General features: G+C 37.5%; 1 protein-coding gene across 2 annotated transcripts in view; it reads left to right on the forward strand.

Annotated features, from left to right (window-relative positions):
* Positions 1-23,305, forward strand: part of DCP1B (decapping mRNA 1B) — a 47,220-nt gene extending 23,915 nt beyond the window's left edge. For both annotated transcript variants that reach the window (XM_074826114.1, XM_074826115.1), the window contains 6 exons: positions 1,502-1,568; positions 3,750-3,885; positions 12,123-12,251; positions 13,000-13,833; positions 20,300-20,548; positions 22,368-23,305. In XM_074826114.1, coding sequence (XP_074682215.1) covers positions 1,502-1,568; positions 3,750-3,885; positions 12,123-12,251; positions 13,000-13,833; positions 20,300-20,548; positions 22,368-22,448 — 1,496 coding nt within the window. In that variant the 3' untranslated portion in view covers positions 22,449-23,305. The remainder of the gene's footprint in view (positions 1-1,501; positions 1,569-3,749; positions 3,886-12,122; positions 12,252-12,999; positions 13,834-20,299; positions 20,549-22,367) is intronic.
* The last annotated feature ends 4,047 nt before the right edge of the window (positions 23,306-27,352 follow it).

The following is a 27,352-nucleotide window of genomic DNA, read 5'->3' on the forward strand; positions in this document are numbered from 1 at the left end:
TCACACTTTTCAAAAGTTAATCATAAAAAGGACTGTACATATTTTAAAAGTTATTTATTGTATGTATACAGGATGGCGGTTGGTTTTGGGGGTTTTTTAGGCTTTTTACCAGTATGCTGTATTAAATAGCTGAACCATTTTTAGCTATATAGAAGACAACACATGACTGAAAATTTGGGGAGGAATGGAGATAAGTATTACACTTATGTCTTACAAACAGCTGTACGTTTGTTTTCTTTCCAAACATTAACAAAGCCTACTTACACTTCATATAGCATGGTTTTGGTTCTGTGGAATTGAAGAAGTGATTGCTTTTGCATTCTGCTAATATAAGGAAATATCCATGATCATGATTAGTGTTGCAATAGTTTTTAAACAGGTACTCAATCCATTTATGCCCCTTTGAAATAAACTCTAGCCCCTACTAAATTTGAAGACATCTTAGGAATTGCCGTTTCTTAGTAAGATTAAGGGAAAACTCCTGCCCTGCAGTATGGTGGGAGAGGTAAGGGGGAAGGAACACATTGGCTACCTATTTGCTACATGTCATGTGAAGGGAACATGGATGTTACACAAGGTTGCAATGACAGAGATGGGAAGATCCGTGTTAAGCCTTTCAGTGCTTCTCCCTTCTCACAGCAGATTTGTGCCTGAGGTTAAAACTAGGACAGTTACCCTGACAAATGTGGACAGATTGTTTTGAGACCATGCTGTAGATGTATTCCCAGGCTGTTTTACCAGAGCTATATAACATGGTGAGCGTAAAATGCTCTCTGTTTATGATGATTGTAGAACCTGCACTAACTACAGTTCCATTATGGCTATTACCATCATGATGGTTGCATTAGCAGTGTGTACATTTGAGACTCTTGAACTACTAGTAAATTTAAAATCTGTTGTTGCTGGGCAAAGCTGCAGGCATCTACTTTAGTGGAGGTCTGAACTTAGATATAGATTTTCTAATCCTGGGGTTGGCTACAGATAACTACTTCTTTGGTGGTGAAAATAATGGGCAACATTACAGGAAATCTACAGGGAGGCAGAGGTGCGTTCATACTACTCTAACAACTTTGATGATATATAAGATGGACCTGAATGTTGTTGAAAACTAAACAGATCTTGCTTGCTTCCATATGTGTGCAACACTACCTGCAGTATACTAACCACTGGAGTCTAATGGATATGATATGACAACTGAAAAAAATGACAGAGGAAGAGGTTTTGAAGAAAAAACTTCTGGTTTAGTGTTCTGAAGAAAAGGATCAAATACCTGTGCCTTTGTTGAAGGTTCAAGAGCTTGTAATTTACATCCTTTAGAGATATGCCTTTGATCTTTTTCGATTTTGGAGGATCTGAGGTGTCATTCTTATGTTTATAGGTGGGGAAAACATAACACAGAAATAAATCTTAAAATTCCTGTACAGGTCACTTTTAAATATCTACCAGGTAGAATTGCTGTTTGAGAAGATGCTCATAGTTTGTGTTTGATGTGCATTTACAGTGTCCATATATGGGATTTGGTTTTATGATAAGGAAGAATGCCAAAGAATTGCAGAGCTCATGAAAAAGTAAGTGATGGGTAAACAAGACTTTTTGTGCTTTTTTTATGTATGTATTTCTGTACATACATGCACATTATATTACTAGGATGGTCATATCTTTATACTGTAAACCTATATTTATAGACTTTGTTGCAAGTAAAGTTGTCACGCCTGCATTTTGTATAATCGGGAATAAGTCACTGTATTGCAATACTTTTTCATAATTTGTTATGCAGCTTTCCAGCTACATCAGAGCATAACAGTTCATCTGATTTGTTTCCTGATGACTCAGAGATCTGTTTTGAAGAATGTATTCTTTGGGGTTTTAATATATTTTTCAGTTTGAGGGGATTTTCTTTTTTCATGTTGCTGTTACCTTTTTTCCTTATATCAGTGGAAGTGTGGGCTATCATGAAGGCATACTGTAATAATACAGTTTCTGTGGTTTTTATCCTGTTTCTACATCATGGCTGAATTCCTGCTTCCTCATTTCTTAGCAATATGTACAAAATTTGCTCTGTTTTCAGAAGATAAAGAAAGACTTTAATTAGCTTTGAATTCATTACTTTCATGTACATAATATTATTTTATACATGTTATACAATCTCTAATTTTGCAATCAAGTTGGAGATTAAAATTTCAAACAGAACTGTATTCTCAGCTGTATTTTAATCTTACAATGTCATGGGTAGTTTTTTCACTGTCATTGCTTTCTTCATGTGTCCAGGATAGACAAGGCTCGCTCTTCTGCTTGGCCTAATGATGGGCTTGTTTGCAATGATCCCTTTCTTATGACTATATTCTTCAAGTTTTCATATTTGTTTGAAGGAGGAAGGAGCTGAAATCTCACAGATTTTATCAACATCAGCAATCTAAGTTTTTTAGAGCTATAATGTGAAGGATATAGTGAAGGGGCCCAATAGCAACAGGCAGAGACTGGATATACTGGTTGCCTGTGATATATAGTGTTGGACATATCATTGTGTCACAAATATTTGAAGGGACAGGAGGAGGGGTGACATAGAGCTAGGTCTTTGTCATCCCACGAAAATCCATGGGAGGCAGATACAGTCAAACTGACGGCATTAGGTACTAACAGAGCGCAATGCAAAGGCACTGTCAGACCTTGAATCTCTCCTTTTCAGGTCATCTGTCCCAGGCTTAACAGCTTCTGTAGCCAGAAGCATGCTGAGGAAGTGACATCAGGTTTGATTGCCAAAGTTACCAAGTGCCCAAAAAGCCCATTTATGTGCCCTGCAGTAAAAGTCCAAACAAGGCTTTTCCTTGCACATCTCGATCCATAGCAAAGTGCTTTAACTCTTCTACCACTATGTTCCAGATAGGATTTATTATAAAATGCTGGATGGAAAGGTAGTCATGTTTCCTCTACATCTCTTTTTAAAGTAATACCTGCTGCTTTTCATTTTGCAGTGACAAAACATTGTGAAACACAGACTGTGACAACGGTGGGGGTTTGTTTAGGGGGTTTTGTTGCTTTTGCTGTATATCCTACAGCTCTAAAATGAGTCAGTTGTGACCCAAGAAATAATTGATGGGGATGAATTTACAGAAATAAGAAATGAACCCTAGGAATCCCAGGGTTTTGACAGCTAATTTTAGTTAACTAGCTCAAGTTTCAGTTGGTGGTGATTAGGTACTCTCAAACTGCTAATTTTCTACGATAAAAACTAGTTTTCAGAGGATTCGTGCAATTGTAAACCACGTGTAGTGGTTTATAATAGCAGTGTTTCATATAGATAAAAAATGCCCTGTCGCTCAGCCAATTGGCTGTGTGTTTTCATTCTCAGCATTCTACAATAATAATAAAACAGCTGGGGCAGGAAATTGGTCATTTGCTGGTAGTTAATGACTGATTTGTGTGTGTTTGCCATCCTCCACCACCAGCAGAACTGAATAACACTATAAATTCCCTGCTCTTTCTGAGTATAGAAATTGTGACTGAGTTACAGAAATTCTAGACTATGGCCTAGTGTATTCAAGGTTGGAGAAAATTAATCTCACACCTGATCAAATTATGTTTTAATGTAGGACTTTTAATAGAGATTTTTTTACACATGTTTTAACGTAGATGGAGAAAAATGAAAATATTTAAGTTTTGATTAATTATTGTAAAGTAGTTCTGGTTAAACTTTCTATATTTTATCTGTTTTTTGTCTTGTATATTCTCCTCTCACCCCCAACTTTCAGCCTAACTCAGCAGGAACAATTCAAAGCACAGCAGGGCACGGGAACAGGAGTGTCCCCAATGATCATGAATTCTGCCAATAACAAAGAAGTGGATATCTTACGGATGCTTACTAAGGCCAAAGATGAGTATACCAAGGTGAGACTTGCTGTCTATAAAACGGGGACAGTTCTTTTTGGCAATACTATGATGCCAGCTTGCTCACACTTTACATTTTAAAACATAAAAGGTTTTTGGGTTTTTTTAAATAGTTTTGCTCAAAGTGAAACTGATTTGGGACAGAGTGCTCTCTCATTTTGTGTAAAGTGGCTGGTAAAAAGTTTTGTCAGGATTTGCTAAAGATTCAAAATAAATGAATGCCGTCACTAAAAACTTCTGAAAGGCGAACACGTATATGATTGATTATTTGTTGAATGGTAGGAGGTAGGAACAAGTATAAATTGACTTTCATATTGACCCTTAGAGGTCCTGTGCTTATTGCTTATTGAGTAGCACCTGGTAGTTGTGTCCTCTTTCTGGGTGAAGTATTCAAACTTGCTAATAGTTTCTGTGGTTTGTACAAATAACTTCCTTCAAAGAAGACCTTTAACAGTGAAGTTACTGCTTTTAATTGTGATTCTTAGCTACTTTCAAACACTAATGGAAGGAAATGAAAAGGTTGAAATGTAGTATGATTTCAGCCCATGTGCTGCTTTGGTCTTCTGAGGCTTCTAAATAAAGTACTAACTAATGGACTAATAATGTTCTCTATTATTGAGCAATCAAAAACGTTTTACTTTGGGGAATAAAAATCTAATAATTTTAACTATTCATATATATGCTACAAATTGTTACAGAGCCTGCAGGTTCCTACTGCTGTTCCCTGTATTTCATATGTGTTGTCATGAAATAATAAAGCTCATAAGTGTTCTGAGTCTAGAAATATATATATATTAAACATAAGCAATTTAACGAGAGAAAAAGTGATTTTTCTGAAATGTGGGTACTAATAAGATCCTCAGAAAGATAATAGCAAACTGTTTGAGTTATGGTGAAATGCAGCCCTTTTTGTTGTGGTATAGCCTCTTTTGAAGCTTAGGACCTTCGTATTTTCTGTAATAGGGATTTAATGTATTATAGTGGACAAACACCTCCGAAACCTGGTATCTTTTCTGTGTTTTAATACTGAATCAGTATCTAGTCTTGGCATAAAAGAGTGTGATTAGAGATTATGTGAAATGTTTAAGCAGTTTTCATTAAACTACCTTAAAAATACTGTAAATGGAAAACTGGAAAAATATTAGGCTGTCTTCAGGTTCTATGAGAAGGAGGTAATAAATCTAAAAAAAGTTACCTTCCGTTTCTACATTAGCACACAAGAAAATCAAGACAAAGGAGAGGAAATTCTAGAAGATCTGTTGTTTAAATAAGTGTTTTGAATTTTTTTCCTGCAGATAAGATCTTTTGCAAATTTGCCTCTTGCTTCATCTTTAATCTTTCTGTATTTAAGGGGTTGCTAAGGAAATAACATGAAAACTTCCTCTTCATCTGGAACATGAGTACTAGGAATATCTGACCTCTTAAGAACTGGATTTGTGGGGGTTTTTTGTTAGTAATATAAAATTAAGAAGGGTGTGATAAATGCAATGACAACCATTTTTGTATTTAATGTCAATATGTTTCAGAGCATCATCTTTTTGGCTGCTTTATGACATCTACTTCCTTGGCAGTGTATGTCTTATGACCTAGAATGCTGATGTGCTGAAATCAGTTATGAAATATGTTGTTCCCCTTTGTGAGTTTTGTGTGGTTTTGGAGAAGAGGGTGTTTTAAAATGTTGGAAGTTGTAGGATAAGAACATGAATTTTCAAAGCATCTAAGGAATTTTGGTCAATTTTTAAGTTATGATGAGATTTATTTTTTTTAAAGAGTGTAACTAACTTCAAAGGGTATATCTTATTCCCAAATTAAGTTACAGATTTAGAGGTTACATGTAAAATAAAATACATAGCCTCCCCCTCCTTTTTTTTTATTAATGTAGCTCTAAGCTGCTAAACCACTGACGTATTTTTTGAAAAATGTACTTCTTGCACACTTGCCTTCTCTTGATCTCTGGTGAGAAGAAGTGATATTAGCTGGCTTCATGATAGTTAGGGAGATAAACAATTGAATTGCTGCTAGGGTACAGAATGAAGCGTGACACAATGTCTTTCCCTTTAACCACTGTGCCTTGTCTTGTACTACAAGGCAAGCTCTGGTTTTAGCTCTGTGCTGCACAGTTCTTTTACAGCATCTATCCATTTACTACACCATCTTTGATCTATTAAAGGTCAGGTTAGGTGGATGTCCTTTGTCTGGTTGATGTGTCCAAAATAACCGAAGCTTTCTTCTTCATTACCAAGGGCACACAACCATTCGATAAGAACGTAATTTCTGGTAGTGAGCAGGCATGGCCTCTGGACTCCTATTTCTGTCCTTTGACTGCTTCACTGACCTTCAGCAAAATGTTCCAATGGTACTGCCTTGCCCAAACAGGAATACAGTTTCTAAGTTTTAAGGTGCCTTAGCTTTTGATTTGCTAACTGTGTGAAAGACTTGATAGTAGGATCCAAAAGGCCTAGCTCTCCTGAGGGCACTGTGCCATACTCAGCCTGGATAATGCAGTCTACGCTACTATTCTTAAACAGTCTGAATTCATTCTGTATGTCTCACTTAAGCAGGGGTCTGTCTGGAAATCCTTGCTGCTAGTGCTCTTCTTTGAGACAGTTCTTGACCCCCTTAGTTCCTCTTTTCTGCTGAGCACCTTGTATACCTTCATGTGACTGTTCATTGATGTCATCTTGTGGCTGCTTTACAGCATAGAGCGTAGACATCTATCTACAAAGCTCTTCCAAGTTCCTTCAGCTCTTGGCTGACCTTCTTTTGTTGTATCAGACCTTCTAGCATCATCTTCTTGTACTTGACAGGTCTTTGCAGCTCACGTGTCTCAGTCAGGCATGAGATTGGAATGTGACATGGTATTTGCTTCAGGAGAACTGCAATACTGAGCTACCATGCTTGTCCATTGTCTGTTTTCTTTGACAATGTCCCATTCAGCTTCATGTTGTACAGGTAGAGTATGAAATCTCACAACATAGAGCAGTTATTTGCCTCAGATGTCTCTGACTACACCAAACTTGCCTAAAACACTCTCAGTGATGGTCTTGTTCTTTTTGATTGACATTCACCACATATGTCTACTTTTTTTCCAGTGTTGCTTAGCCTTTCTTTGACTTGATCTTAGAACCTTTTGATTTCTTATGCATCTCTTTTAGGAGCATAGCTTTGAACAAGACACATGACTAAAGGACAGACCTGTGAAGCAAGATGTAGTAATCGTCAAATGTTGTAGCTGATGAGTACTCTTGTCGTTCTATCACTAAAGAGCACAGTGACATTTCTTTCATGCTGCTTTTTGCTGTTTGATGATGATGGCATCTGATATCTTCTTTAGCTGTCCACCTGACAGTTGCTTAAAATGTCATGCTTGTGCTCCTAACTTACTCATCAGCAAGGCCATGCTACCCATCTGCCAAAATGACCTTATATTCTGAGATCCAATAGTTACAGATTTCTTTGAAACCATCACAGGCTTTTTTTTCTCTTCAGCATACTTCTCTGATACCAGCCTGCTAGTCACGTTATCAAACCATGGGAATGACACCAAGTCATGTCAGTGTCATTCGCTATAGGCCTTTGTGTATACTGCTGTTCATTTTGCTGAGAAATTTAGTCTGAAGAATGCTCGTATACTGATAACTCTGTTAAACTCTACTGCTTCTCACCTCATTTTTGTATGCTTAGTTCTGTGATCATGCAGAGTATGGCAGTGGAATCTAAGGTACTCATGGCTTCTGAAGAATTCAGCCTATTAAAATACCCTAGCGAAATAAGGGTATTATTTAAATTCTGCAGAACCCATTGTGAAATATACAAGAATATGTTATCCATCATGTTAAAGAAAAAAGTTGAAATACATACTTACATGTTTTTTTGTCCAAAAAGCTATACTGAAAAATAGCAATAAGAAGGAGGTATATTGAAGAAAAGGCAGCATCATTAGAAAGAGAGCAGTTTAGGAGAAAAAAAATCTTACTGAAATGTGGTTTTGGCCTATGTAGTATCATGTAGGATCTGTCCAATCTAAAAAAGAAAATTATCTTCACTTGTCTTGGTATAGATCAAATAGGGGCTACAAGAAGCAATATTTAGACTATGAAAAAACTTTCCTCTGATAATTAATTAGGTAAGATGCTTAACTGTCATTAAATTAATGAGAGGCAACACAAGTTGCCAGTCAGAAACTGGTGGGAAAGTGATTTAAGAATAATTCAGTCATTTGTCCTAGTGTATTTAAAATTCTTAAAAAGTTGATGAGATTACAGAAGGCTCCATACTAGGACATTGGTGAGAGTCCATGTGAACTACCTGGAAATGATGAGAAAAAGCTTGTAGAAAACAACAAAAAATTAAGTTACTCAAATTCAAGGATAACAACGGGTAAGCTTGGAAGAACTGAAGAAAACTGTTTGTTTGAGCAGTGCATTGATAAATTTAACTCAGAGCTAATAAATGGAAAGGAAACTTTTCCTTAATGTAAAAGTTTTAGTTGTTATGTTAGTGTTGTAGGCTTGTCTTCTACACTGTTTTTTCATAGCAATCCATTCATGACTATTTTAAATATGAATTGCTTAGCAAAACTGAAACTTCAATTAAGTGTAGATTTCTGTCAAGTGCTTCCATTAATCAGGCTTTGAATCATAGAGAAGGGAGATAAGTATGGACCAACTTTAAAAGAAAACTGTTTTGCTTACTATGAATAGTCATTCAACTTAGCTCTTTATTTGAATTTTGGGACATCTTTAGTCATCGAACTTGCGCTGCACTGTGAGATGGGTAGCAAGGGTCTGGGTGAATGAGATACCACATTCTAGTAAAATTATTTCTTTCCTTTTTTTCTTCCTAGAGAGGGCAAAGAGTGTAGCTGAGTTTAAATATATTTACATGTTGAATGTGGCATACTCAGATTAGCCATGAGGCACTTGCTGTGTGGTTTTATATTTAACTGACATTCCATTTTGCTGTGAAGCTCTGCATTACTGGCAAAGTCAGTACTTTTTTTCTTCTTGTTTTTTCCAATCTAGTGCTTGAGGAAGTTTCTCGCTTTATGTAGTAGGGGTATAGCAGGAAACAAGAGATAGGTGCTTGTTCTTTCTTCAAACTGAATAGCTAACCACCCTATGGCATGATTGCTCAAAGAGTAACATTTGAACCAAAAATTGTCATACAACAGAAGAAAGCCAGATACATGAGTGGAACTAGACTTCTACTTCACAAGATCGTGTTTTCAGAAGTTCATTGCAGAAGTCCTTGACTGTCCGAACACCCACAAGATGATTTTTCAGCAGAGACTGTCAAAATCATTGAGACTGGAAGGGACCTCTGGAGATAGTCAAGTCCAACCTCCCTGTTTACAGAGTATCAGCTAAACTGGGTTGCTCAGGGCCATGTTAAATCAGGTTTTAAACATCTCCATGGCCAGAGACTTCAAAACCTCTCTGGGCTACCTTTTCCAGTATTCAAACATTCTTAAAGTAAAAAAGGTTTTCTTAAGTTTAAACAATATTTTGTATATTCTGGTTTTTGCCTTTTGCCTCTTTTCTTCACTGGGCACCACTGAGAAGAGTCTAGCTCAGTTGTCTTTACATCTTCCCATCAGGTATTATACACATTGATATTACCCTTCTTCTGGACATTAAGCCTCTCCTTGCTTGACAGGTGCTTAAATCAACTTCATAGACTTTCAGTGAACTCACTTATGTGTGTCTGCGTCTTTCTTGTGGTGGGAAGGCCAGAACTGGACGTAGCACTGCAGTACTCAGTAGAGGGGTCTAACCAGTGGTCTCAGCAGTGCTCAGTAGAGGTGAAGGATCACCTCCCTTGATCAGCAGGCAATGCTCTGCCTAATGCAATCCAGGATGCTGTTGGCCTTCTTTTGCCACAAGGGCATGTTGCCAGTACGTATTCAGCTTCTCGTCCACCCAGGTCCACTTCTGCAAAACTGCTTTTCAGTCAGTCAGCACCAACCTGTACTGCATGGGGTTATTCTTCAGCTTCCATTTGCTGAAATTCATGTTCCTGTCAGCCCATTTTTCCAGCCTCTCAAGGTCCCTCTGAATGGCAGCACAAGCATCTTGTCTTTTAACTGCACATCCCTGTTTTATATTGTCTGCAAACCTGCTCTGCCCCATCGTTCAGGTCATTAATGAAAGATGTTAAACAGTATTGACCCCAATGTCAAACCCTGGGGTACACCACTAGTGACTGGTCTCTAGTTGGAGTTCATGCCAACAATATTTTGAGTCTAGCAGATCAGACAGTTTTCTATCCACCTCACTGTTCATTTACCTAACCAGCATTTCATCAGTTTGTCTTTGAGGATATTACAGGAGACAGTGTCAAAAGCTTTGTAAAAGTCAAGGTAAACAAAACCCACTGCTCTCCCATCATCCACTGAGCCAGTCATCTCACTGTAAAAGGCTATAGGGTTGATTAAGCATGATCTTCCCTTTGTAAATCCATGCTGGCTATTCCCAATCACTTTCTTGTCCTTAATATGTTCAGAAATGGCTTCCCGTAGAAAGCCATTTGTTTCATCACCTTTCCAGGGATTGAGGTGGGGCAAACTGTCTTGAAGTTCCCCACATCCTCCTCCTTGCCCTTCTTGAAGATAATACTGCTAACTGGTTTCTTCCAGTCCTTGGGAACCTCCCCCAGTTGCCATTACCTTTCAAAAATAAAGAGTGGTTTCACAATGAGAGAGGCACCTCTCCCAGCTCTTGTGAGTTGTATCCCATCAGGTCCGATGGACTTGTGTATGTCCACTTTGCTTACATGCCACCTAACCTGATCCTCCCCTACTGAGGGTAAGTCTTCATCACTCCAGACTTTCCCACCAGCCTCAGGGGCCTGAGATTCCTGAGGACAAATGTTGCACGGAAGGCATTGAGTACCTCCTATAGCCCCTCAAGTCTCCTTGAGAACTCAAGTTCTGTTTTACTAACCAGCCCTGAAACCAGTGTGTCTTTGTTTACTGTTACAGTAGATGTCACAAACTGATTAAATGATCAGTTTTGTATATTTAAGAGTGAGGGTTTTTTTTCTCACCTAACACATTTGCATCCTAAGGAGTTTGTCTCAGAAAGTTCTGGAAAGGACACTGACATTTTCATAATCACACAGCAGTGGTTCTGCTATGTGTCTGTATGGCAGTTTGTCCAGTCCAGAGTTCTGTCCCCAGTAATGCACAAGACTGGTCTCTTTGGAGGAAAGAAAGAGAAACCAAAATGCATCATTCCTTACCCAACCATTAGTCCTGCAGCATAAAATTAAGAGCCAATCAAATTCAGGTAATTAACTATAAATATTCTTGTTAGATAGGATTATCTTTTTGTTAGATAATTCTTTAAAAAAATCTTTCCAGTTCCTTGGTTTTAATTGTATCAAGCAACAATGACTTCCAGTATACTGTTTTCTTTTGTACTGACAATAGCATTCCTTGTATACCAAATGCTTTTTGTAGTTTCATTGACTATATTCTTATTTTTTGTACAATGTAAGTAAGACTATCTTATTCACCTTTTCCTAGTCCGTTTAGTATTTCTTTCATGCAGCATTTTTTGTGCATTTTTTCTGAATTAAATCATGCCCTCTCTCTTCATGTCAGATATTCCATGTCCCTGATCATTTTTAGTCGTCTGTCTCTGCCCATCTTTTTATAAATATGGTTATTAATCCTGTCATATTTAATAAGAAAACATACTGATTCTACAAATTGATTAAATTTTTAGTTATTTTTCTGTGCGGATATATGCATCCTCAAATTTCCCACAATGTGGGATATTTATATAAAAGAGTTTGAGTTGTAATTCCAGTTTTTAACAAAAACCATTTTAAATGTTCTTTATGGGCACATTCATGTATCTAAACTACTTCTAGCTGCCTACTGATGCAGGAAAAGCATGTCTGTTGCTTGGTTTCTAAGGTGCTTTTTAAAAATTATGTTTTTCAAGTGTGGGAAAAGCAGAAGATAAGAAATAGAACTGAGATTTAAATTAGAGGGAAGCCTCATACTTGGGAAATCTTGGAATCAAGATTTATTTTTACACATGCTTTGTGGTTTTAGAAAATTAGGTTGCAGTTATTATAGTTCTTTCAATAGCATTATATTTCATAATCAGTACTGTAACTAGTATTTTTGATTACTGAATACCTGGCTATGTCTGTATTTTACTGTAGCGGAGAACTGAGGTAAAAGATTGTCATACTTACTAAAAAATACTTATTTTCTGTTGCAGTGTAAGACCTGTTCAGAGCCAAAACAAATAACCAGTTCCTCTGCAATCTATAACAACCCCAACCTAATCAAGCCAATTCCAGTGAAGCCTAGTGAAAATCAGCATCAACGAATATCTCAGCAAAGCAAGGTAAAATGTTCTGTGTGTTTTCTGACTAGTGCTGCTGCAATCGAGTAACCATGTAGGAATTTTTATTTGAGTTGGAAGGTCAGTGCAAGAATTTGAGGTGGAGCCACTGTAAGGAATGATTTTAATGCAAAATTAATCTGTTTTATAAAAAGCTCCCTAACCCCCACCATACGGTGTGGAAGCATGTAAATTACAGGCATACTATCCTGATACAGTGAAGAAATACTAGTCTTTCAAATTGCAGATGCTGCTTTGATCACAAGCTGGTCTAGTCAATTGCTGGACCACAGTTCTTGTGTTTTTGGGGTTTTTTTAGGTGAATTGAGTTAATCTAAATAAAGAAAAGTCTCTCGATATATCTTCAAGCTAAATCACATTGCAAAATCCTAAAAGCTGAATTCAGCTCTGACAGGAAGATGCACAAGAATGGCTCTACTTCATACATGGGGAGATCTATGTCTTTTACTAATATTGTACTGATGGCTGAAAGGGAAGATGCTCTTTCATGGTATTTAAAGTGAAGCCACTGCTATCTCTCAGATTCACTGATTTTCTCCCACATTAGCAGCTTGACAACTCTCTTCTTGCCCTTCCTATGTGACAAAACTATTAAAAATCCTCTTGGGAGAAAAGAGCATAGCAGTTTTCTCAGCTTTTCCTTGAATGCTGCAGACTAAATGTTGTCGCCACTTAATGTAACTTATGCGTGAGGGAACTACGTTTACTTTTTTCCTTTGTTCCCTCACAGAACGTGGATCCTGAACCACAGCACTTGTCTTTGACAGCACTGTTTGGAAAACAAGAAAAGCCAGATGTCTCAGAACCACTTAATAAACAACATCAAGAGAATCTTCCTGTTAGGCAGGGTGTGGTACGTTCACTGTCCTACGAAGAACCTAGCAGGCATTCGCCTTCTGCAGAGAAACAGCTTTGCCCTGCCATTCAGAAGCTTATGGTGCGTGGGACAGACCTTCATCCGCTTGCTGAGTTTCCTGAGAACCGACTCTGTGAAAATGGCAGTATCCATCCTGTGGGTGAGACTTTCACAGGACTCTTCCAACCTGTGACATCTCATGGTATCACAACATCTCATGTAGTTCAAGATACTGCTGGTACTCAGAGCTTATTACAGAAATTACAGAGTCAGTCAGGGTCAGTGACTAAAATGGACCCCGGTGCAACAGGATCTGTGAACTCGACAGCTTCTGTGTTCAGCCGGACTCCTGCTGTTGGAGCACCAGCAACAGTAAATAATCTGAGCCAGCCACCTTTGGTATATTTCAATGGTTCCCTACCAGGCCAGACTTTAGAGTCTCAGACACTTAGTAAAGAACAATCCAAACTTCCTAGACAGCCACTTTCTCTCTCTGGCAATCAAGCAGCCAATTCTGGGGTGATTTCACCTCAAGAGTTATTGAAAAAACTCCAGATAGTGCAACAAGAACAACAGTTGCATGTATCCAGCAGACCAACCTTGGCAGCTAAGTTTCCTGTTGTTGCTCAGAATACCAATACGCTGAAGCCACTGGATTCCTGGATAGAAAAGGCACCGGGTACGGAAAAGCAGAGCGCCCTCTTTCAGGTAAATGGGAAACTTCAACATTTCATAATTAAGTAAATAAAAAACTAGTAATCTTTCAAACAAGTGTATCGTAAAGTTAGTCTGTGTTTCATTTTGGCCTGTGTATTCTTGTTACTGTCTTACCACATGTTGCACATCATTCATTTTGCAGGTGATAATTTAACATCAAATAACTTCTGATTTACCAAGCTGTGATATTGTAAATACTGAAGGCTACATCTCTTGCACATCAATAATGACCAAAAATACTGCAGTCTTGAGTTCTTCCAGAAGCACTTTGAATAGTCACCTAGTTTTCAGTTGCTATACTTGGTCTCATGCTGTTGTGTGTAATTGATGGTTACTGAGTGTAATATTTTGGGTTTAATAATTTTTCTTACAAAATTAGTCATAGCTTTCTCTGCGCAGGTATACATTCCTCTGTATGCCAGTTGCTAAAGGTGCTTAAAAGGTCACTTATTTTCAAACAGCAGTTTTCTGAAGTATTTGTATATCAATTACCATTTTATACTGTAATGGTTACTTCTAGCTATTCATTAGCTATTTTTTAATTTGCTATGTGTTATTTTGAAAAAAAGGCCTTGCACCTGAATTCCTTCAAAAAAACCCAAAACCCTTAATTCTGGTGATTGTGACCCTAAAAGTAAGATTGGTATCTTAAAAAATTCAGGAGATGCCAAGAGACTGTGTCTCTCTCATGGACGCATTTTTCTGTTCATCAGAAAAGCATTGTATGCAATTGCTAAATGTCCCATCCTGGACAACTACTGTCTTTGTTAACAACTTCATTTTCTGTAGGAACTTCTACACTTGAACGTCTTTAAACATCGTGTTTGGGGATGCATCTAAGCCCCTTTTAACTTCCTTTATTGTGGAGAGACTGTCCACAAGACTTGTGCTGTACTGGAGACTGATGTATTGTAGTCAAGAAGCTATTTATCCAAATGAAAAAGCATTCACCTTTTCAATATAAAGTTCAAAAGCTGCTTTTCTATTGCAGCTTCTTAAAAACCTGAATGAAAGACTACAGAATACTTCCGTGTACTCCAAGAATCCTCCTTATTCTAGGAAGTTATCCTACACGTGAAGAGGCTGAAAAACTCATTTAACAATTAAGGGCCACATCTGTCACTAACACTGTGACAGGTCAAGATTTCTAATTCTGTGAGAGGTCAGAGGAAGATGAATTTGATATAGCAAATAGCCATCATTATTTTTATTCTTTTAATTAAAGCAGCATGACTTTGAATCTGTGGAAAAGAGTTTGGGGGGGATTATTCATTGAAATTCTTCAGGATCAGTTGCTTACAGATGATAATCTGACTTTCCAGTGGAGTGCTAATGAATAAAAGAGAGGATCCAGGTCACAAAAATTTACTTCTGTTTTCACTGGGAACAGAACTTGCCTGCTATAAATGAAAGAAATGCACTGGTAGCATGGAGACTAAGACATTCCTTCTTTGAAGGTAAAAGTGAAATGAGGCAAGTGCCAGGCTATGTATTATGAATCAGTATGCATATATAAAAAATGGTAAATACGCTGATATATTTTTCAAATTTAGATGCCGATATGGCTAATGATTTTATTTGTGTATAATTGAAAAAGAAAGTGATGTCAGCATTATTTGCAATATGGAAAGGGAATTACTGAGGTCTGACATAATGCAATTTCAATAATTTTTCTTCTTGAGTACTAACAGAACAGTACCTTGTGAGAAGAGAAAAATCTTCACTGGAACAAGTCTCATTCACTGTGATTATTGCTGCAAGTATGCCTTTAAAAAAAAAAAAAAGCAACTAAGGAGACTCTCAGTCTCACTTTGCATGGCTGTGAGCAGACCTAAGTAGATTAGGCTGCCTAGGAGGGGCTTCATGGACTGACACCGCTACAGCTGCTGTCAAAACAGTATTAGATGCAATTCTTCTGACACATTTAGTATTGCCTATGAGATTTAATACATAGACTAAAAATGATAATGAAAGTATGACTAATTATTGTTTAGGACACCTAAAGCTCTGCAATCTGGAAGGAATAGCCTCTTTCACATGCAGCAGATTGCCAAAAAAGAAAAAGGGGGGAGGCTAAAAATGAAGGAATGAGTCTGTATTCCTGTAGAATGCCATGAATTAGCCACAAGAAATATACCTACTTTTGAAAAAAATTGGAAGATAAAAATTTGAAACAACTTTTAAAACCAATGTTAATCTTTTTATAATATCATCCTCGCTGTAGACCAGAGGCTTTAAGTGCTGCCATGCCTGCAGACAGACATTTGAGTGAAATTGAATTGGCACAAATATATCTGCACATGCTCATGCAAAATTGATCAAAGCAGATTCTGACAACAAATGCAGCAAAAGGTTTGTTCTCTGTAATTATTTATCTGTTAGTATTGCCTCTTCTACTATAATTCGGCATTCAGAAAAAGCAAATTCTAAAAAGTCTGACAGGAATAGAGAGGTATCTGGACAGTGTCTGTTGTTGGAAAAATCGTATTAAAGGAACACCCTAAATCCATCAGCAGCACCAAGAGAATGAAAGCAATAATCTTTTCCACAATTGACACATTACAAGTCCAAGTTTAAACTGGCTTCTGCTGCATCTCCATATGGTGTAAGAACTGTGATCTCCCACATGGAAAGGAAGAGACCAGTTACCAAAAAAAAAAGAAAATAAAAAAAAAAAAGAAGAAAAAAAGCAAAAGCTGAAGAATAATACTTGGAAGCATTCAGTCTGGTCTGGTGCCAGCCCTATTCTGTGAAGTATTCCTTATGTGGACAGTGAGTAACATGTGCTTAAGATGCAATAAAAAAGCATTAATCTGCAGTGGGCTTTTAAGCATATGCTTATTGTTAGGCATGAGTTATCCTGATTATAGATACATGCATGCTTAAGTGTTTATGTTAATCAGAATTATGGTTTTAAAAGTGCTTACAATAACCTTGACACAAATTTATCTTTTCTTCAGAAGGCCGCTTATCTTGCAGCCCATTTTTCTCATTTCTTGGAGCATTTTCCATCAAGAATATATTTTGTACATAGTGTTATATCTTCTGAATATGTGCATGGAACCTAGTATTTTTGGTGTGAGAATCACACCACTACCTCTCAGTTGTCCTGACTGCAGTTTCAGCATGAGATTGTAAACATGCACAGGAGGAATGCATATAGGTATATTAAACTTATTTTGAAAATTAATTTATGATTCTGTAGTTAAATATCAATTGAAAAATTCTGAATTAAACTTGAAAGACAAAGCAACGTTAGTATAGTAGCCAGCTTTATTTTAATAGTAACTGTCTTTAAAGTTCCTGAACCATTCTTAGATTAAATGTTTTCAGTTTTAAGTAATGCCGCTAAAAACAGTTAGAGGCCCACAGCACCCACCGAGTGCTGATGTTCCAGAGGAGCACTTGATGCACGTGGATTCTGCACGCGTAGGAAGCAACAGAGGGTGCCAGTTTGCATTACAGGAGATCCAATGCATTCCTTAGTTCATGGTGTTCTGTGAATTTGCCAGCTATCATGTCATCTAGCTGCCAGCAGCCACGCAGAATATCAAACAGATATCTTAGTGAGCATTTGTGCTTCAGAGAAGGAATATTATATGCTGCAATTATTATTTTGCACATTTTTCATTGTTCTTCATTGCTGCACAACTGACAGTAGACTCCTACTCTCTTATTAGTGACTCAGAGATTTAAGTGTTGACCTGATAAAACTGGAGGTAATTCAGTAGAGGCTGGATGAACGAGCAGCTCAGGTTAGATTCCGTGGGAAAGAAGTTGATCAACAGCATTTTGGAACGGCTGTTATGACTTCTGAGAAATTACTGAAAGCTAAAAGATTGACCCAAAGGCTATTAATGTCTTTACAGAGCATTTTAAGTGCTTTCAGAAAAAGCATGGTGCTATAGGAATTGCACGAGTAATGCCAAGATCAGCATCCCATTTTCTGGTGGGTGTCGGTTGTACCAGTGACTGAAGGTGATCTGAACTAATTCTAAAATGAAAATTTGCCTTTATGTTTTAAAAAAACCCATGTTGTTTATGTAAAAGTTTGTTAAATGGCAGAAGCTTTGAGCACAAACTGTTAGCAAAAAATACATTTTAATGTTTGCATACAGAAACAAATGCTATGCACTGAAAAAATGATACATGTATTTTCTGTTCTTCTGACACAAATATTTTAAGTTTTGCAGTAACCTGTAGATATTAGCTGTGTCACCAGTAGATGGCAATATTGCTTATGCCACAGTTTCCATATGCTTGGCAAGTCCTACCAAAAAGCTATTTCTATGCAGAGAAAACAAATTATTTTTCATATGTCTTTTAAACCACAACGTGTATACATGTTTGATAGTAGTAACTGTATATTATAAGGAGCACAGTTTGTCTCAGGTTTTGTTTATTTGTCTTGGACTCTAGAGAGAAATGTCTTTTGATTTCAAAGGACATGTCATCTAGGTCTTTGACATAGTGTGTCATAGATTCAGCTATATTAGTGGGACAGTTTATCTCCTCCAGCTGCTCACCACCATCCCTTTGCTGGATGTTCCTGCCCTTGGAGAGCAGTTTGTATATGCATTCTTTAAATCACATTAGGAAGAGTCATCTGGTTTAAGCAAACCCTGCCAGTTTTGCTTGAGGTAAATTAAGGAGAAGTTACTTCAGCTGCATGGATGAGTAGCGCAGAAGCATTGCATTAAGTGTCTGGAGGTAGTCAGTCTTCCACAGGCAGGAGAACACTCTTCTCACGGGAGAATATCTGTGCACAGTCTGAAGGTCTCGCTCCACAGAGGAATGTCACTTTGGACTAACATTGTTTTTCTTCTAAAACGAACATTGGTTTTCAAGCATAGGTGCACAAACACATGCACTACCTTACTGTTTGAAGCAAACCTGCAGTGAGTTGGGAATACCTTAACTCATTCAGGAGCTTGTAACACAGACCTAATGATTACATGCCATGGGGTAGAAAAAAAGCTGTAGGTCAGGAGTTTTGTTTTTAGGTAGTACTCTGTTTGAGAAACAAAACCAGTAAACCTAAAACATGATCTGGGGGATTTTTGCATTAGGTACATATTCATGCTTTCCATGAGGCTTTTCCATGCATATCCATGAGTCTTTCCTGACCATTAGTCTTTTCGTTCCTTAAATTTTGCATAAAACAGCATGAGATCTCAGTCCTCCTCATTTCTTTCTATTTCTCTTTGTAGTGTAGTCTAACTAAATTTGTTCAGAAATCTTCTTGGGTAGAACAATCATAATTAGCAGTAAGACAAGCTACAAAAATATGAGTGTTCTTCAATATTAAACTACACTGTTTTGCATACCTAGGAGATAAACCTCAGTTTTATTTTCTTAATTTTAATTTTTCTTCAAAATTGAAATGTAAGCCAGGACAGAGTGGAGTGATTCACTAGCCTTTCACCTTCATACAGTAGCAATAGATCATGATCCAGTCCAAAAGAGAGGAGCTTTGGTGAGCTTGTATCAATTACTTTTTATGTTCCGTTCTTTGAAAAAAAAGGTCAGATACTTAAATACAAAGGAGATGGCTGATTAGGATTAAGATTTATTACTAGAATTACCCGGAGAGAGCTCTAATGTCCGCAAACTGCGTGAATAAACTTTCTGTAATGTTGTATCTGATACAACATTACAGAATGGTGTTTCTGTAATATTATATCTGATAGTATTTGCTAGTCCTACATCTTTTACAGTTCCAAGATGCATTCTGAAATTTAAAAGTAAAAATTTTTTGACACATATCTTTCCAGGTTGGCATGGACGTAATACTGAAGGAACTTGCAGAACTACTGCAGCATCAAGGTTTTCCTTCTCTTGGAGGGCCTTTAGGATTTTGTCAACTCTGTATTGGTTAGGAGTTGGTTCTGTTTCTGACAGTGCCACCAGCTCACTGTGGCTCTTTAGATAAATCACTTAATCTGTTTTCCTTCCCTTCTCCTTAAGTAGAAAGAGAAGAAAAAAATATTTAGACATATATATATTTATAATGTAATTTGAAAGTTATAATTGGAAAATACTTTCTAGTATTAGGTACAAAGATTAGTCTTTAATAGTGATATTTGCATGTAAGTATATTGTCAAAGATTAAACATAGTGATTTACTCTCTCTATGTAGAAGACTTTACAGCTGCATTCCATAAGAGTGCTGATATTTAATAGTAGTCTGATTTTGGTAATAAAATGCTCTTGTCCTAAGATCATTTGCCTATCAGACTTAATCACACTTGAATCCACTGTGCAATCTCAGATTGGATGGAAGACCTTTTAATCTGGAAATAAATCATAGGTGGTTCGGAGCTGGAGTTTCATATAACTGTACTGATCTCCAGCAGTCTCTGTACCTGCTGCCAGTCAGTCTGCAGATTACATCATCTTTATTCCCATAGAATTAAGTAGATAGGTTTAGTTGATGACTTTCTTTTTATATGGACAGGTAATCTCACCTCAGCGCATTCCTGCCACTGTGACTCCTACCTTGTTGATGTCCCCAATGGTGTTCACTCAGTCCACACCTGCTCCACCAAAAGCCAATGAAAGTGGGCGGTTAGCAGCAGCAAACCAAGAACCTGCTGCTAGCTCAGCCAGCCTTCTCCTGCCACTGCAAACCCCAGAGCCATCCGTGGTCAACAGCAGCTCAATGACGAAGATGCAGCTGCAGGAAACACTTCTGCACCTGATCCAGGTAAAGTGCCAAGAATTCTCCTACTTTGCTTAAAATCCTTAATCCCATTTTGATATAAGCACCCTGTAATCAGCTGCACCTCTCAGTCTAGAGTCTGAATGAATAATTAAAATATATGTTTGGAAGTTGTGCTACTCACAGCTGCATGTTAACAGAGCACTATGGCATAGACTGGGGATGTGATAGCCTCTCCTTGCCCACTGCTGCCTTAACTGCATTTTGATTAATGCATCTGATTTTGGGTTCAGGAAAGATCATAAATTTGATGGAAAAGAACAAAGATGACTGTAAGCTTCATAAGGTCAGCCTATAAGCCAGAGAGATATCTTTTATATTTTTAGATAAGGATAAATAATGGGTGATTATCCTAACTGCCAAATATTTCAGAGATGTGTGTTAACAGTAAGAGGAATTCAGATAGGAAATAAAAATTGCAGGATGAGTGTGAGCAACTTTAAAATATGGGTTAGATAACCTAAAAATATACTAGTTCAGTTTATTCAATGTAATTCTCTAGTTCAAATGCTAAAATTCATTTTGCTGCAGCTTTTCAGGTTTAAATGTGACAAAGCATTAACATGTATGAGATGATTGTTTACTGCTCTGGGATGATATGAGTGATTATGAATATTTTTTTTTCCTTAACTTGACATGTGATTAATATCTGAAGAGTAGAAGATGAGGGGAGATGATATAACTAAAGACCTGGCTACAAAGCACAAGGAATACAGACACAGATTTAAGGGTCCACTTTGGAGGCCAAAACTATGTGCCTGTATGGCTTTGGAATAAAACCAGAAGTCATTATTGGAATGTTGAAGTTACTTAAAATGTGATTTAAATTATAGACCCAGAAAAAAAATAGTATCTTTAACAATTTAGAGGCTTTTCTTATTTTTTGCTGTATTTTAGTTTGGGATTAAAAAATAAAAATATCACATTATCCTGTCTTTATACACTTCGAGTGTCTGAATAGTAGTAAAACCATATATGAAGTTAAAAAGGAAACTAGTCAAGGAAAATTGGATTTTATGCTCTGAAATTGTACTTGTAAAATGTATGTTTGACCCTGCCATTCTTGGTGGTAGTTAGGCTTAACTGAGTTTCCTGGAAATTACTTACTGACAATTTCTTACCTTGTATTTTCCATTATATAAAACTACAATCTCGGATGCTCCTGATTTTCCTCAAATAGAATCTTGATTTTAATTATCCTCATATATTTATGTGAGCTACCTAGGACGTTCCTTCCTAATGTGGGTTGACCCATTCTTGCAAAGGGATCTTCAGGAGGAAAAAGTTAAACAAGCATCAGAGCAGAAGGAGCAGCATCAGTTAGGAGCATTAAGTCTAAAAGAGCTAAACAAGATGCAAGGATTTGCCCAGGTAGCATTTAGTATAGGATCAAAACCCAGAGCATTTCACTGTTCCTTCAAACATGCTTGGAACTACCACTAACCTAATGGAGGAACCTACTTAAGGAAATCCCTCGGTAAATGAGGGCAAAGAGAAGAAATTACAGGGTTGTATCATCACCACGTTGTCATGCAAGAATAGTGGAGTTAAATCCCCTATGACTTCGGAAAATCTGCTTTCTGTGTACTCATTACTTCTTATAGAGATACAGTCATGTTTGCTACAGTAAAGTTTATCTTCACATCCAGTTCTTTGAAGGCTACTGGTAAGGCTTGGAAATAATACATATTTTTGGTAAAGGAAATAACCTTCCTATTGCTAGAGTAAGGTTGAAAAGTATCTGGTCCATGAAATTACTCAAAACACCTATCGTGCACTAACAATTACCTGTTTTGTTTTTCAGAATGATGACAACTTCTTAAATATTATTTATGAAGCATATCTCTTCAGTGTGAGAAAGGCAGCAATGAAAAAGTCTATGTGAAAGATTATTTTTAAATTCCATTTTTGTTGCTTCCTGAACTCCAGGAAAAAGGCTTCAATTTTTTCAAGTACGTTTACGTTTAAAGAAATGAATGGTCTTAGGCGTTTTGCATAGACATAGATTTTGCTTGTTGGCAAGTACATGCTGTACTAAGAAGTGAACGGAAACGGATTGTGCCTTTAGAGAGGGGAGTGTCACGATACTGAAGACTTAATCACGGAATATCTTAAATTATTTTTCTTATATTGGTCCATACTTAGAATTGATTTCCCTACATAAGAGCTTAGTTCTCAGAATTCAGTTTCCTTTTTTACTTGCAGTGTGGTTAGTCATTGACTAGATGTCTGTCATGGATTTTCTCTGAAAGACGTCATATGCAACTGTCCCGATGAACGTGCCCATCTCTGACCACATGGTGGCAATGTTGGACTGTTTTTAGGAACGTGAAAATCCGGATGAAATCTTGGAAGGGAAAGTCTTGAGAAGTCTGATGTATCATCGTACTTAGTTGTCTGCAATTTAGATGAAATGTCGTGACTTTCCCCAAAATTTTTGTAGAAAAATCTTTTTTCTATTTTAACAAGAATATTTTTAGCTAGCTGTAGAAATGGGACTCTGCAGGTGTTTGAAGAATTGGGGGAGGGAGGGTTTGTCTGTGAATGTACTTGCTATCAGCATAGCTCTGGGGTGGCACTGGATTCATGTTTCTATTATTCCAGATCCAATCTGCATTATTATAACCAGTCTACAACTTTGTTAAGGGGAAGGCTACCTGGTATAAATCTTTTTTTAGTGTGTTCCTGGAGCACCGTGGTTTCATTGATCCATTTCTAAAGAAAATAAAATGGATAATCCTACTATGTGCTGATTTCATTTTATTGTACCATGGACTATTTAGAATTATTGGGTCACTTTTATTTGTATGACTTAAAAATGTTTTTATACTTGGCAAGAAGAAACATGAGGTTTTAAATCAGTTAGAATAAATGACTGAAAGAAATTTGATCTATATTTTTATTAGCATCTGCTGCTGAAGTGCCAGTTTACTATAGTTTAGGGAACCCAAAGTTGTTGCTGAGAAGGCTTTTCTTTGTGGACGCAGAAAACCCAATCTGTAAGCCATAAATGAGTATACACTCCTCTTTACTATGGGCAGTGATGTAGGCACAATTTGATAGCCTAATCTGTGAAGGTTTTTCAGTGCAAATTAGAATGGAGGTTTCAATTAGTATGGTTGTAATGATTCAAACAGTTCCCCCCACCCCCATACATCTGGCCTTGCTCTAGTGTAAGAGTGTGATTTGCAGGGGCAAGGGAGGGGGATTTGCTCACATTCCTTGGGAAGGGCTCTAAATCAATATTTTAAAAAAATGTCAAGACCTACTTTCTTTATACACAAGTGAATAACCCCAAGAGACTCATGCCTACAAAACTGCTAGACTTTTCGTACACTAAGTAGCTTGTAGAGAGCAAGCTGTATTCTAGTTCCATTTTGTTACCAAATTGCTTACAATTTGTGCAGATTCAGTGAAAAGAAGGTGTTGAGCAGATACCAGGAAGGGCAGAATTTAAGATAGCAAGTCCTAATTCTAATCCTGTAGCCATAATAATTTATGTAGCCATTATAATTTATGGGATTCTACTGAGTTAATTGGTATTATTTCTGAATGAACTGGTGTGGAAGAAATTGGAATCTACACAAAAGAGTTTGTATGAAAGTGAATACATGCGTAATTGGTGTCTGTGATGATGGATTATCTCAGAGCGCAATTTAAAGATGATGGGGACACATAGTTAAGACCTCGTTTGACATGTAGAACTTCTGTAATTGGTGGGTGAAAATAATCCTTAAGCATCTCTAGCTGTTTGTGATGGGTTTTCTAGCCATGGGGGAAACATTTTTATTTACAAAAAAAGGCAAGTAGAAAGTTTAAAAACATTGGTTTTTATTGCTTTTCAGAGTAACGTATCATTTACAAATGTTAAAGGCATATTTTTTAAAACCTCTTCTGTTAACTCTTGATGCTTATGACAACAATAGTATTGGCACTATGCTTGACAAGCTGAAGCTTATCTTAAAGCAGACGATAGAGCTAATGCAGGGTTTCTTCTCACTGTCTTCTCTTCTGATTACATCTACACCAAGTAACACTGACAGAGTTGGATTTCTCTCGCTGTATTATGCTATAAGAGATTTCTGGGATTGTTCAGGAGGCATAAACTTGCCTTCTGTGGAGTGAAGAAGAGAAGGGTAGTTCCTAAAGAAGGGATGTGCTGTTTTAGCTGACTTGCATGCTTACCAAGAGCAACAGAGGTAAGAAGATAGAACAGGCTCAGAAAGAAACTGAATTTTCTGACAATGAACAGAAGAGGAAAAGTAATGAGAGAATTCTGTTGAGAAACGAAGCCAAACTTCTTGTCTAAGTTTCCATTTCAGATGGCAGGATTTGCTTCTTCAGAAGCATTTGGGAATTGGAGACTGAGCTTGGAGTCATACCACAGTGTATAACTGTGCCGTGCCCCTTTCTCTTCTTTCTACTGCAAACTGAAGTATCTCTCTCAGAAAAAGGCTTTTTTCAGAAATATAGTCGGAGCCTTTCAGCACTATAGAAAAGCTGGGGGATCCTCACATAATACTGAAAACTTAATCTCTGCCTTTTGGTATTGTGTTTTGTTTAATAGCTTTTTTATCAGCTGGGACTGTCTCGTTATGCATCCAGATCTGTGCATGATACCAAAAAGTTTATTTTAGATTTGATAGATCACCTCTGAACTAGAGTGGTTCTAAATACTTGGGTTCCCCTATTTTATTTTATTTTTTTTAAGACACTGTTAGAACTAGGGAACCCTTAAGATAGCAAGGCCTTTGGAGAGGAAAAGGCCACAGCAGTTACGATTGCTTTTCTTTGGGCCTGTTTTTTTTTTTATCTGAAAAAGGAAAAAACGTAGCAAGCAGAAAATCAGAAGGTATGTAAGTATGACATTAACTCTGGTTTAGATGCTTCCACAGTATTCGTGTAATTTTATCTCTGTATTTCTTAATATACTGCTGATTTGGGGTTGTGGTTTGTTTTTTTTTTCTTCCAGTAGAATAAATGCCTTGTAAATTGGGGCTTAGCAAGAATTTCAGAAGTTGCAGCAGTGCTTTATGCATTAATCCTAGTCTCAGCATTGAATTGATACTAGTTTTCAGTGTAGTTCCACTTAACCACTGTCCACTTCCTTAGAAAATTCCACACCTATTAAACTAGAGTGAGAGGACAAGGAGTAGAAAGTCAGTGAAATACTTGAAGCATTATCTCTGTCAGTGTATATCATGGAAATCTGCAATATTCAGTGAAGGCATTCAAATCATTCCTCAGGCCCTTCTCACAGAAAATTCAAATCCTTAATTTGATTTTTATTCATTAGCTCTCTGTTGCTCCTCTATTCACTCCTCCTTGTTGTAGTTGCAGAGGGGATAATTAAAATTGTACAGCAAAATAAAATTTTCCAGGAGCAGGATGCAGCTGAATAGGCAGGATGCTTCGTCTCCTCTGATAGCCTATTTAGAACGTGCTGAGCTTTGAATTTCAGTCATAAAAGCAGTGAGTATTTGAGATATCTTTGTCCCTTTAGGATATTAAAATCATAGTTTAATATCTTAGCAAACTTGGAGATCTTTGAGGAAAAGGCAAAATTAAAAGATGTTTTTCAGTAAGCATTTGAGGCTCTAATGTAGAAAATGTTATGAGACAGCAGCTTCACCCGGAGGGATCCCTGATACCTAGAAAAAGACAAAATTCTAGTCCTGGAGATGAACAGTGCACTAAAAAATTAATCCTCAGTCAACCTACAGTAAACTTTACTGCTAATCCTAAGGACTTTTAAGAGACTCTTACAAGTCCTTTCCTTTTCCAAACTGCTATGGATATCTCTAACAAGCTTGTTCTGGCCTCTAGACATAAATCTGTGCACAGCTGAGTTAGGAATATAGGAGGAGCAAGCTTGGCATATACAGACAGGGGGAGGAAAATGTGATTCTGCAAGACACTGAAGAAACAAAGGCTGTAGCTTTATAAACACTTTAAGCTGACTCTGCTGCTGTAGAGGCAGCCCATCCCAGCCACCCACTCGTAGCTGCTCATCCCTGCTCCCACACCAGCCTTTCCTTTCATTTTCCTTTAATTTTCTCCTTTTTTATTTTGATTAAGATGACTACATGGTAAAATGTGTTGCAGCAGAGTTAGTCCAGGTTAAGACTCCCTCCATGCCAAGGTTGGTTTTAACCTGACAGAGTTCAGTGAGCAGCAGCCCAGGCACCTGTATCAGTGCATGGACAGGGGTGTGTGGCCATGGGGATAAGTGGGTGGGATGTGGGGAGAGGAAAGTGAGGCAGGAGACTTGAGTTGGCAGCACTGCCTTAAACTGACTTGAAGCTTTTGTGAAACTGTGATCTAAAGGCCTTTGCCTCTTCACTGACATTAAGACTCAGAAGATGCCAGAAAAATCAAAATGTGACCTTGTTGTTATCCCCTACCTTGGTTCTGTGTGGAAATCCGTGAAAGTGTTTGCAGATACCACCACAAAGAGTAACTACTGTTCATGAGCCTAATCTCTCCAGGCTCTCTGCAGAAGTGGAAAGACAGTGTCCTCTTGAGGGAAAGACTCAGTACAAACCTAATTTAGCTTGGGAGATTAGATTGACTGGGCTAAAGTTAGCCTTTGCAAACACCTTCCCAACCACCACCATCTTGTACTGAACCAGTACCGACAGCAGAGTCAGCCCCTACCTTTCCTCACGATACAGCAGATGTTTGGGTGAATTTTCACTTCCTTTTTTCCTTTTAATTTATTTAATGGAGATTGTACCATCAAACCTGAACAGACTGTTCAGATATAAATCTGCCCAGCATGGAAGTGAA

This window comes from Strix aluco, chromosome 5 (assembly GCF_031877795.1).
Source record: "Strix aluco isolate bStrAlu1 chromosome 5, bStrAlu1.hap1, whole genome shotgun sequence".
NCBI lineage: Eukaryota > Metazoa > Chordata > Aves > Strigiformes > Strigidae > Strix > Strix aluco.